Source organism: Bombina bombina, chromosome 1, assembly GCF_027579735.1.
Source record: "Bombina bombina isolate aBomBom1 chromosome 1, aBomBom1.pri, whole genome shotgun sequence".
In the NCBI taxonomy this organism is placed as follows: domain Eukaryota; kingdom Metazoa; phylum Chordata; class Amphibia; order Anura; family Bombinatoridae; genus Bombina; species Bombina bombina.
The window spans coordinates 64,587,476-64,601,132 of record NC_069499.1 but is presented as its reverse complement, the minus strand read 5'-3'; the positions used below and the strand labels follow the sequence as shown (position 1 = coordinate 64,601,132).

At 39.5% G+C, this 13,657-nt stretch overlaps 1 protein-coding gene across 4 annotated transcripts in view; it reads right to left on the bottom strand.

Annotated features, from left to right (window-relative positions):
* The window catches only part of CDC42BPB (CDC42 binding protein kinase beta), a 422,828-nt gene that overhangs the window by 230,905 nt on the left and 178,266 nt on the right, over window positions 1-13,657 (bottom strand). For all 4 annotated transcript variants that reach the window (XM_053697422.1, XM_053697423.1, XM_053697424.1 and 1 more), the window contains exon 7: window positions 3,419-3,619. In XM_053697422.1, coding sequence (XP_053553397.1) covers window positions 3,419-3,619 — 201 coding nt within the window. The remainder of the gene's footprint in view (window positions 1-3,418; window positions 3,620-13,657) is intronic.

The following is a 13,657-nucleotide window of genomic DNA, read 5'->3' as shown; positions in this document are numbered from 1 at the left end:
GCAAAACTGGGGAATGGGTAATAAAGGGATTATCTATCTTTTAAAACAATAAAAATTCTGGTGTACACTGTCCCTTTAAGTGTGAGTTTGTCATTATGTTATCATGCTGATGAAGAGGGAAGTTCTTCCCGAAAACGTTCCAATAATTTGGTTAATTTACTTTTACTGAAAGTCCTGAGAGTGCATTTGTTGTGCGGAATATTTACCATTTTTATGCACCCTGGCGGATGACCATTGAAGGGTAACACTGTAGCTTGGACTATGTATGTATGTATGTATGTATGTATGTATGTATGTATGTATGTATGTATGTGTATATACACCTTTTGTGACATGCTTTTGGGAGACTTCAGATGTGTTTTTGCAAAATTTAGCTGGGCTTGGATGTTTTTTTTCCGTAAGAAAAGGTTTCCATTTTGCCACTCTACCCCATAGCCCAGACTTATGAAGAATATGGGCGATTGTTGTCACATGCACCACACAGCCAGTAATTGCCAGATATTCCTGCAGCTCCTTTAATGGTGCCGTAGGCCTCTTGGCAGCCTCCCAGACCAGTTTTCTTCTCGTCTTTTCATCAATTTTAGAGGGACGTCCAGTTCTTGGTAATGTCACTGTTGCGCCATATTTTCTCCACTTGATGATGACCGTCTTCACTGTGTTCCATGGTATATCTAATGTCTTGGAAATTCTTTTGTACCATTCTCCTGACTGATACCTATTAACAATAAGATCCCTCTGTTGCTTTGGAAGTTCTCTGATTACCATGGCTTTTGCTGTAGGTTGCGACTAAGAAAATGTCAGGAAAGACCTACTAGAACAGCTGAACTTTATTTGGGGTTAATCAGAGGCATTTTAAATGATGGCAGGTGTGTACTGATTTTGAATGCGATTGCTCAATTCTAAACACAGCTACAACCCCCAGTTATAATATATATCATTTTTTTTATTTTTTTACTTCCCTCCACCTAGAAGTTTCAGTTTGTTTTTCAATCAAGTTGTACAGTTTATAGGTCACATTAAAAGGTGGAAAAAGTTCTGAAATGATTTCTCTTTGTCTCATTTTTTTACATCACAGAAACCTGACATTTTAACAAGGGTGTGTAGACTTTTTATATCCACTGTACATATACATATATATATATATATATATATATATATATATATATATATCCACACATACATATATGCAGACATATATTAGGGCTGCATTGTACTACCTTTACTGCACTTAGAAACGCAAATCATGCTGCTGGATAGTCAGCACTTTTCAGGTTTCCCCATGCACTCTGCTTCATATGTTACTCATACCACAGCTAGACTGACTGCCCAAGAAAACATGGACAACGTGGTAAGAATTTCATTTCAATTAGCTTTATATGTGTTCAGTTCACGTCTGTATTATGTACTCTAACTATAACTGTTCTTAGTGTTCTGTTATGTACTACAGAATAGCTGTGTAATGTAATTTGGCAGATTGCAGGATGTCAGGATTGACCTTGTCAATGCCACATCCCTCATGTTTGCTTGGACAGTCACTCATCTAAATGAATTACAAATGCAGCAGTGTGTGCATTGTACTACCTTTACTGCACTTATACACAAATCATACTGCTGTAAAGTCAGCAATTTTCAGGTTTCTCCATGCTTACACTGTTTCATATGTTAATCGTACCACAGCTAGACTGACTGCCTAAAAAGCATGACAATGTTATGTCAGAAGACCTAAGAATTAGCTAGTGTCTACTATGTAACCACAGCACAGGCAGCTAATTTTATTTTAACTATTTGGTGGTTTGTATTTCTATGCTCCCAGAGTGTATTGGACATTGAGAAACATGTACATTAAGATTCAGTAGTGTTAAATAATTTATTGAAAAATTAAGGTGTTAGTCATTTATAAGAAAATTGCGATTAAAATCGCAATTTTTTGGGTCCAAAATCGCAATTTTCATTTTTGTCTCTCTCTCTCTATATATATATATATATATATATATATATATATATATATATATATATATATATATATATATATATATATATATATATATATATATATATATATATATATATATATATATATATATATATATATATATACATATATATATACATATATATATATATATATACATATATATATATATATATACATATATATATATATATACATATATATATATATACACATATATATATATACATATATATACATATATACATATATATACATATATACATATATATACATATATATACATATATACATATATATACATATATATACATATATACATATATATACATATATACATATATATATATATATATATATATATATATGTATATATATATATATATATATATATATATATATATATATATATATATCTATCTATAAAAGAAAAGATGAGAAGATCCCAGCATAAAATAATTATTTTACGCTGGGATCTTCTCATTTTTTTCTTTGATACAATTTTGCGAGTTGAAGAGGAGGCTCACTATAGTGATCCCTAGCGAGAGACCGTGATGTCACAGGACAGATGGCTTTGAGGCTTTGAAGCCGGTTTTGCAGTTTGGATACTTGCTTCCTGCAGCTGAAAGTCGCTATTAGCCACAGAGAGGAGACCACCAGCTGATCGGAAGAGACACGGCAAAGCATCAGCAGTACAGGAAAGGTGGTGAAAGAGGACTAGTGCCTGCGCTACAGTGTAAGTCCTCTGCAGCGTGTGTAATAATTTGCAGCCCGACATAACAGACGTAAACGGCTGTGGGAGAGACAACTCAGAGGCAGCTTGGCTTGTGAAGCAGCGTAAGGCTTTTCTAGTACACCGTACTGCCGATTACTTCTGTTTGATTGCCGTTGTGAACATATATTGTTGCTGCTGGTCTCCTATGGACTGTTGGAGTCCTAATAGAGCTAATAGAGTCCTGGGTATTTTGTATTATACACGTAAGGACGACAGGTTATACTTTTAATTGCAGTATATATATACACCACACTTTTAATGTCCCTTTAAAAAATAACAGCTAAACCAGAAAAAGGTTATCACAAGCTGACTCCAAAGCCTGCAACATATCTCACATCTAATTAATAGATCTCCCTATCACAGATTACTTTATATAAATCACCCTTAGACAAGACAATCACTGCATGTAATAAAACTTATTGCAATAGAACATTATCTGATCATAATCTGTAAGAATCTTCTACAACTGCACATATGATCTACAGGCCCCAGAAACTAATGTGACCGTATTTTCTTATCAGAAAAATATATTTGTTATAACTAAATTTAAAAAAAAGGTAATTTTTCAGAGTACATTTGTAAATGCCCCATACATAGTGTAAGATTCCATGAAAACAATTACACTTCTTTATTTCCAAAGGGATTCCCACAGGTTACATAATTTTACTTACTTCATGGTTCATGATCTTCCCATAGGTTTCCACAAGAGATTCGGCGTAGAAAGGGGTCTCCCCATACAACATTTCATACATACAGACCCCCAGAGACCACCAATCGCATTCGGGTCCGTATTTTCCCATCCCATCCTCCATGGCTTGAAGGATCTCTGGGGAGATGTAGTCTGGGGTCCCCACGGCCACCGAAGACTGAACCTAAACAAAACAAAAGGTGAATACCTATCAGTTCTTGTTTACCAGGTTTACTAGCAGTCTCCGCCAGTAAAATACTACTAATGTTTCCCAACTCCAGTCCATAGGACCCTTAACTGGCCACATATTCATTATATCTTAACTAGAGCACAGGTGAAATAATCAGCTCACCCATCAGCTGATCAGTTCACCTGTGCTCTAGTTCAGTGTTTTTCAACCAGTGTGCCGTGAGAGATCCTCAGGTGTGCCGCGGCAGACTGACAACAGTGGGACATATTTTTTAAATTTTGCATGTATATATGTATGTGTGTGTGAGTGTATGCGTGTGTATATGTGTGTGTGTGTGTGTATATATATATATATAAAAATGTCCTTTAATCCTCTGCAGAAGAAAAAACACTGCACTCACCGGTCTTGAGAATGATACCTTTTATTCATAATCTCATCAATTCATCATCGTATGAAAACCCCAAACGTTTTGGTACCCAGCTGGTACCTTTTTCAATGGGTAATATCAAAATGTGCAAATGTTCCCTAACCACACACACCCGTTCCCTATTTATACCCTAATGTGTTCAACATTTCTGGGTCAGCCAACACCATGTGATTACCCTGTGTAAATTCCGACATGCTTCAGACACTTCTCCACAAAACACATGGCTAATTAACATAGCCTCTCCCACTCATGATGAGTAGCAGCTACGTCATCCTTGAATTGTTACAACAGTGAAACACTACAGCGTGACTGAACACAGACCAATGTAAAAACATCACACCTCCACAGTGCGATCACATAGATTAAAAATGTATATATATATCTGTACTTAGAACCTGTCAATGTAGCATATCTTGATGTGTTATTCATATCCGGGTCAGCCAACCCCATGTGGTTACACCATGCAGATTCCGACGTACTTCAGACGCTTCTCCGCAAAGCACATGGCTAATTAACATAGCCTTTCCCACTCATGACGAGTAGCAGCTACATCATCCTTGAATTACTACAGCAATGAAACACAACGGCATGACTGAAACCGGACCAATCTAAAAACATCACCTCTCCACAGCGTGATCACATAAATTAAAAAATGTATATATATATATATATATATATATATATATATATATATATATATATATATATATATATATATATATATATATAAATATATATATAAATATATATATATATATATATATATATATATATATTATATATATATATATACCCACACATATACATACTTTGAGTCTGTCAATATATTACAGACAAGAGAGAGGTTGATCATCATTTACATACCATTTATTTGTCCAACTACCATAAAAACAAATCTATACCGAGAGGTTTCCGTATTAAAAATATCCTTACAATAGGGAGATCCAATCCTGACTTTTGCAGGAAATGGTGTTCAATTTTGAACAAGTGCTCGTATGATTTGATTTTATTGGTAGTGAAAGAATCAAATAGATTGTACAACTTGATTACATTAGAAATAAATAAGGTTAAAGAACAGAGTTATGTCCTGGTTAATGATGGGAGTGAGAATTGGATCAAGAAATTAGAGACTCAAGTGAATAAATATCGTAATGATTACAGTTGAGGCAGACTATAGGGAGAAAAGGGTATATAGGTGGCTATATGGGAAAGATGATTCTAATTTTCCATCCAGACGTAGAAGACAATTTAGAAACAGACGTAATCTGGATACAGTGGATAGTAGTGGTGGGGATTCTTCAGAAGTGGACACAGACACCCCTAGTGGTACAAGCGCTAGTGAACTCCCTTTAGGAGGTGTTATAACAAGGTCTACAAACAAACCCCCCCTACCAAGTGTAAAAAGAAACAGAATTTATGTTTACCTGATAAATTTCTTTCTCCAACGGTGTGTCCGGTCCACGGCGTCATCCTTACTTGTGGGATATTCTCTTCCCCAACAGGAAATGGCAAAGAGCCCAGCAAAGCTGGTCACATGATCCCTCCTAGGCTCCGCCTACCCCAGTCATTCGACCGACGTTAAGGAGGAATAATAGCATAGGAGAAACCATATGGTACCGTGGTGACTGTAGTTAAAGAAAATAAATTATCAGACCTGATTAAAAAACCAGGGCGGGCCGTGGACCGGACACACCGTTGGAGAAAGAAATTTATCAGGTAAACATAAATTCTGTTTTCTCCAACATAGGTGTGTCCGGTCCACGGCGTCATCCTTACTTGTGGGAACCAATACCAAAGCTTTAGGACACGGATGAAGGGAGGGAGCAAATCAGGTCACCTAAATGGAAGGCACCACGGCTTGCAAAACCTTTCTCCCAAAAATAGCCTCAGAAGAAGCAAAAGTATCAAACTTGTAAAATTTGGTAAAAGTGTGCAGTGAAGACCAAGTCGCTGCCCTACATATCTGATCAACAGAAGCCTCGTTCTTGAAGGCCCATGTGGAAGCCACAGCCCTAGTGGAATGAGCCGTGATTCTTTCGGGAGGCTGCCGTCCGGCAGTCTCGTAAGCCAATCTGATGATGCTTTTAATCCAAAAAGAGAGAGAGGTAGAAGTTGCTTTTTGACCTCTCCTTTTACCTGAATAAACAACAAACAGGGAAGATGTTTGTCTAAAATCCTTTGTAGCATCTAAATAGAATTTTAGAGCGCGAACAACATCCAAATTGTGCAACAAGCGTTCCTTCTTTGAAACTGGTTTCGGACACAGAGAAGGTACGATAATCTCCTGGTTAATGTTTTTGTTAGAAACAACTTTTGGAAGAAAACCAGGTTTAGTACGTAAAACCACCTTATCTGCATGGAACACCAGATAAGGAGGAGAACACTGCAGAGCAGATAATTCTGAAACTCTTCTAGCAGAAGAAATTGCAACTAAAAACAAAACTTTCCAAGATAATAACTTAATATCAACGGAATGTAAGGGTTCAAACGGAACCCCCTGAAGAACAGAAAGAACTAAATTGAGACTCCAAGGAGGAGTCAAAGGTTTGTAAACAGGCTTGATTCTAACCAGAGCCTGAACAAAGGCTTGAACATCTGGCACAGCTGCCAGTTTTTTGTGAAGTAACACCGACAAGGCAGAAATCTGTCCCTTCAGGGAACTTGCCGATAATCCTTTTTCCAATCCTTCTTGAAGGAAGGATAGAATCCTAGGAATCTTAACCTTGTCCCAAGGGAATCCTTTAGATTCACACCAACAGATATATTTTTTCCAAATTTTGTGGTAAATCTTTCTAGTTACAGGCTTTCTGGCCTGAACAAGAGTATCGATAACAGAATCTGAGAAACCTCGCTTCGATAAAATCAAGCGTTCAATCTCCAAGCAGTCAGCTGGAGTGAAACCAGATTCGGATGTTCGAACGGACCCTGAACAAGAGGGTCTCGTCTCAAAGGTAGCTTCCAAGGTGGAGCCGATGACATATTCACCAGATCTGCATACCAAGTCCTGCGTGGCCACGCAGGAGCTATCAAGATCACCGACGCCCTCTCCTGATTGATCCTGGCTACCAGCCTGGGGATGAGAGGAAACGGCGGGAACACATAAGCTAGTTTGAAGGTCCAAGGTGCTACTAGTGCATCCACTAGAGCCGCCTTGGGATCCCTGGATCTGGACCCGTAGCAAGGAACTTTGAAGTTCTGACGAGAGGCCATCAGATCCATGTCTGGAATGCCCCAAAGTTGAGTGACTTGGGCAAAGATTTCCGGATGGAGTTCCCACTCCCCCGGATGCAATGTCTGACGACTCAGAAAATCCGCTTCCCAATTTTCCACTCCCGGGATGTGGATAGCAGACAGGTGGCAGGAGTGAAACTCCGCCCATAGAATGATCTTGGTCACTTCTTCCATCGCTAGGGAACTCCTTGTTCCCCCCTGATGGTTGATGTACGCAACAGTCGTCATGTTGTCTGATTGAAACCGTATGAACTTGGTCCTCGCTAACTGAGGCCAAGCCTTGAGAGCATTGAATATCGCTCTCAGTTCCAGAATATTTATCGGTAGAAGAGATTCTTCCCGAGACCAAAGACCCTGAGCTTTCAGGGATCCCCAGACCGCGCCCCAGCCCATCAGACTGGCGTCGGTCGTGACAATGACCCACTCTGGTCTGTGGAATGTCATCCCTCGTGACAGGTTGTCCAGGGACAGCCACCAACGGAGTGAGTCTCTGGTCCTCTGATTTACTTGTATCTTTGGAGACAAGTCTGTATAGTCCCCATTCCACTGACTGAGCATGCACAGTTGTAACGGTCTTAGATGAATGCGCGCAAAAGGAACTATGTCCATTGCCGCTACCATCAACCCGATCACTTCCATGCACTGAGCTACGGAAGGAAGAGGAACGGAATGAAGTATTCGACAAGAGTCCAGGAGCTTTGTCTTTCTGGCCTCTGTTAGAAAAATCCTCATTTCTGAGGAGTCTATAATTGTTCCCAAGAAGGGAACCCTTGTTGACGGGGATAGAGAACTCTTTTCCACGTTCACTTTCCAGCCGTGCGATCTGAGAAAGGCCAGGACGATGTCCGTGTGAGCCTTTGCTCGAGGGAGGGACGACGCTTGAATCAGAATGTCGTCCAGGTAAGGTACTACTGCAATGCCCCTTGGTCTTAGCACAGCTAGAAGGGACCCTAGTACCTTTGTGAAAATCCTTGGAGCAGTGGCTAATCCGAAAGGAAGCGCCACGAACTGGTAATGTTTGTCCAGGAATGCAAACCTTAGGAACCGATGATGTTCCTTGTGGATAGGAATATGTAGATACGCATCCTTTAAATCCACCGTGGTCATGAATTGACCTTCCTGGATGGAAGGAAGGATAGTTCGAATGGTTTCCATCTTGAAAGATGGGACCTTGAGAAATTTGTTTAAGATCTTGAGATCTAGGATTGGTCTGAATGTTCCCTCTTTTTTGGGAACTATGAACAGATTGGAGTAGAACCCCATCCCTTGTTCTCTCAATGGAACAGGATGAATCACTCCCATTTTTAACAGGTCTTCTACGCAAAGTAAGAACGCCTGTCTTTTTATGTGGTCTGAAGACAACTTAGACCTGTGGAACCTTCCCCTTGGGGGAAGTCCCTTGAATTCCAGAAGATAACCCTGGGAGACTATTTCTAGCGCCCAAGGATCCAGAACATCTCTTGCCCAAGCCTGAGCGAAGAGAGAGAGTCTGCCCCCCACCAGATCCGGTCCCGGATCGGGGGCCGATATTTCATGCTGTCTTGGTAGCAGTGGCAGGTTTCTTTGCCTGCTTTCCCTTGTTCCAGCCTTGCATTGGTCTCCAAGCTGGCTTGGCCTGAGAAGTATTACCTTCTTGCTTAGAGGACGTAGCACCTTGGGCTGGTCCGTTTTTACGAAAGGGACGAAAATTAGGTCTATTTTTTGCCTTGAAAGGCCGATCCTGAGGAAGGGCATGGCCCTTACCCCCAGTGATATCAGAGATAATCTCTTTCAAGTCAGGACCAAACAGCGTTTTCCCCTTGAAAGGAATGTTTAGTAGCTTGTTCTTGGAAGACGCATCAGCCGACCAAGATTTCAACCAAAGCGCTCTGCGCGCCACAATAGCAAACCCAGAATTCTTAGCCGCTAACTTAGCCAATTGCAAAGAGGCGTCTAGAGTGAAAGAATTAGCCAATTTGAGAGCATTGACTCTGTCCATAATCTCCTCATAAGGAGGCGAGTCACTATCGAGCACCTTAATCAGTTCATCAAACCAGAAATATGCGGCTGTAGTGACAGGGACAATGCATGAAATGGGTTGTAGAAGGTAACCCTGCTGAACAAACATCTTTTTAAGCAAACCTTCTAATTTTTTATCCATAGGATCTTTGAAAGCACAACTATCCTCTATGGGAATAGTGGTGCGTTTGTTTAAAGTAGAAACCGCTCCCTCGACCTTGGGGACTGACTGCCATAAGTCCTTTCTGGGGTCGACCATAGGAAACAATTTTTTAAATATGGGGGGAGGGACGAAAGGAATACCGGGCCTTTCCCATTCTTTATTAACAATGTCCGCCACCCGCTTGGGTATAGGAAAAGCTTCTGGGAGCCCCGGCACCTCTAGGAACTTGTCCATTTTACATAGTTTCTCTGGGATGACCAAATTTTCACAATCATCCAGAGTGGATAATACCTCCTTAAGCAAAATGCGGAGATGTTCCAATTTAAATTTAAAAGTAATCACATCAGATTCAGCCTGCTGAGAAATATTCCCTAAATCAGTAATTTCTCCCTCAGACAAAACCTCCCTGGCCCCCTCAGATTGGGTTAGGGGCCCTTCAGAGATATTAATATCAGCGTCGTCATGCTCTTCAGTAACTAAAACAGAGCATCCACGCTTACGCTGACAAGGGTTCATTTTGGCTAAAATGTTTTTGACAGAATTATCCATTACAGCCGTTAATTGTTGCATAGTAAGGAGTATTGGCGCGCTAGATGTACTAGGGGCCTCCTGAGTGGGCAAGACTCGTGTAGACGAAGGAGGGAATGATGCAGTACCATGCTTACTCCCCTCACTTGAGGAATCATCTTGGGCATCATTGTCATTATCACATAAATCACATTTATTTAAATGAATAGGAATTCTGGCTTCCCCACATTCAGAACACAGTCTATCTGGTAGTTCAGACATGTTAAACAGGCATAAACTTGATAAGAAAGTACAAAAAACGTTTTGAAATAAAACCGTTACTGTCACTTTAAATTTTAAACTGAACACACTTTATTACTGCAATTGCGAAAAAACATGAAGGAATTGTTCAAAATTCACCAAACTTTCACCACAGTGTCTTAAAGCCTTGAAAATATTGCACACCAAATTTGGAAGCTTTAACCCTTAAAATAACGGAACCGGAGCCGTTTTAAGCTTTAACCCCTTTACAGTCCCTGGTATCTGCTTTGCTGAGACCCAACCAAACCCAAGGGGAATACGATACCAAATGAAGCCTTCAGAAGTCTTTTATAAGTATCAGAGCTCCTCTCACATGCGACTGCATGCCATGCCTCTCAAAAACAAGTGCGCAACACCGGCGCGAAAATGAGACTCTGCCTATGCTTTGGGAAAGCCCCTAAAGAATAAGGTGTCTAAAACAGTGCCTGCCGATATTATTATATCAAAATACCCAGAATAAATGATTCCTCAAGGCTAAATAAGTGTTAATATCAATCGATTTAGCCCAAAAAATGTCTACAGTCTAAATAAGCCCTTGTGAAGCCCTTATTTACAATCGTAATAAACATGGCTTACCGGATCCCATAGGGAAAATGACAGCTTCCAGCATTACATCGTCTTGTTAGAATGTGTCATACCTCAAGCAGCAAGGACTGCAAACTGTTCCCCCAACTGAAGTTAATGCTCTCAACAGTCCTGTGTGGAACAGCCATGGATTTTAGTTACGGTTGCTAAAATCATTTTCCTCATACAAACAGAATTCTTCATCTCTTTTCTGTTTCTGAGTAAATAGTACGTACCAGCACTATTTGAAAATAACAAACTCTTGATTGAATAATGAAAAACTAAAAAACTCTAAGCCATCTCCGTGGAGATGTTGCCTGTACAACGGCAAAGAGAATGACTGGGGTAGGCGGAGCCTAGGAGGGATCATGTGACCAGCTTTGCTGGGCTCTTTGCCATTTCCTGTTGGGGAAGAGAATATCCCACAAGTAAGGATGACGCCGTGGACCGGACACACCTATGTTGGAGAAAACGACACAGGAAATATATCAGAAGGGGAGGGTACAAAGAAAAAGCCCCCCAAGAAGAAATAGACATCGTATACAACCTTAGTGATCGTCCCTTAAGTGAAATGGAAAAGAAATTGCTAAATAAGGGCTTGTCTTTTGTCCCAACCCCTAAAGTTGATAAATTCCACATGAGTGTGGATGTTTATAAATTGCAGAGACAACTAAGGATAAAAGATTTTTTTAAAGACAAACCGCAAGCCAGTATTGGCAAATTCAAATCTCCATGTAGTTTTGATCCAGTTAATCATAATCCTTCCATAAAAAGCTTTACTCGAATTGTCATGAACTCTTTTGAACAAAATACACCTGATAGATGTTTCTCTAACCTTAATAAGGAAGAAAAAAGAGCCCTACAAAGCTTAAAGGATGACTAATTCCATTATCATCCATGCGGCTGATAAAGGGGGATTAATAGTAATTCAGAATTACTCTGATTATCATAATGAAGCCTACAGGCAACTATCAGACAATACCACCTATAATAAACTGCAAGGTAACCCTACAATGTCTTATAAAAAAAATCTTTAGACCTCATTTTAAAATGTGGTTTTGAGGCAGGTATGATTAATGAGGGTTAATATGAATTTTTGACTGTCTCCTTTCCTGTCACTCCAGTTCTATATTTACTCCCCAAAATTCCCAAGACTTTGATTAATCCCCCGGGCAGACCTATTGTGTCTGCTAGGGGCTCACTATGTTCAAAGGTGGCAGAATTTGTTGATAACCATCTACAGCCTGTAGTCAAGGAATCATTTTCCTATCTCTTAGATTCCCCTTCCCTGAATGGAAGGTTGTTAGATTTGGATTGGTTGAATACGAGTGATCTATTGGTCACCATGGATGTTGACAGTCTATACATCGTTATCCCACATGTGGGGGGGTGTGCAGGCTGTCAAGTCCATGGTACTTTTATCGTTGGCATATGCGGGACCCCCCATAGAGTTCTTGCTTGAATTACTCACCTTTTGTTTGGAAAATAATTATTTTAAATTTGAAAAGGAATACTTTCTTCAAATAGCAGGGACTGCTATGGGATCGAATATGGCTCCCGCATATGCCAACATCTACATGTTGTGGTATGAAACATTTATCATGGATACCTTGTCTGTACCTAACAATCATTATGATTGTTTGTGAATTAATGTCAATATGTCATGTATAGTTTGTAGGAGGCATGGCAGTACAGTGTGTGTGTGTGTGTGTGTATATAGTGTGCCACGGCAAAATTGGCTTTCCATTAACGTGTTTACAGTGACTTTGTATACCAGCTGCAGAGTTTAAAATGTATAGGCAAGTATTACTTTGTGTTTGTATATGAAATAGCAGTTCCTGCTCATTAAGACCACAACCCAATGAAATGCGATAAGCTTGTAGGGAGATCAGAATGCATCTTACCTGTCTAATCATTCACATAAAGTACTTTTTACTTAATTTCTTACTGTTTACGCAAAGATCAATACTTAGAGAGAACAAAGGAATACTTACTTTTTAGTACCTTTCCATTACAGCTCCCACTGAGAGGATGATTCAATCTAAACATTCTTGTTTACATAGTTTTTCTATAGCCAGTAATGATAAAATAGATCATTGGGAGCACATTAAAGGGGAGAGAGAGAAAAATTACAGTAAACTCTCCCTTTAACTTTGTATTTAACCTATTTGGTGGGATAAACACATGGGATGTAAAAACACATTACAGCATATCATTTTTGCATTAGCATTGGAATATCCCTTTAAAGAATGTAACAATTATCAAACAGGAATATTCATAAAAGATCTAAGGCAGTGTTTCTGAATTCCAGTCCTCGGGACCCCTAACAGGCCACACTTTCATGATATCTTGACTAGAGCACAGGTGAAATAATGAGCTGATAGGTGAGAGCAGGGTATAACCATAGTTACTGATCAGCTGATTACCCTGGGTTCTAGTTAAAGGGATACAAACCCATATTTTTCATTTTATTATTCAGATAGAGCAGACATTTTTAAACAATTTTCCAATTTATTTCTGTTATCAATTGTGCTTCATTCTGTTGGTATCCTTTATTGAAGGAGGAGCAATGCACTACTGGGAGTTGCCAAACACATTTATATGCAGCTACCAATGAGCAACTAGATGCCAGTTCTGGAGCCTACCTAGGTATGCTTTTCAACAAAGGATACAAAGCAAATTAGATAATAGAAGTAAATTGGAAAGTTGTTTAAAATTCTATACTCTATCCAAATCCTGAATTATAAAGTTTGGGTTTCATGCTTCTTTAAGATATAATGAAAATCTGGCCTGTTAGAGATACTTGAGCAATGGAATTGAG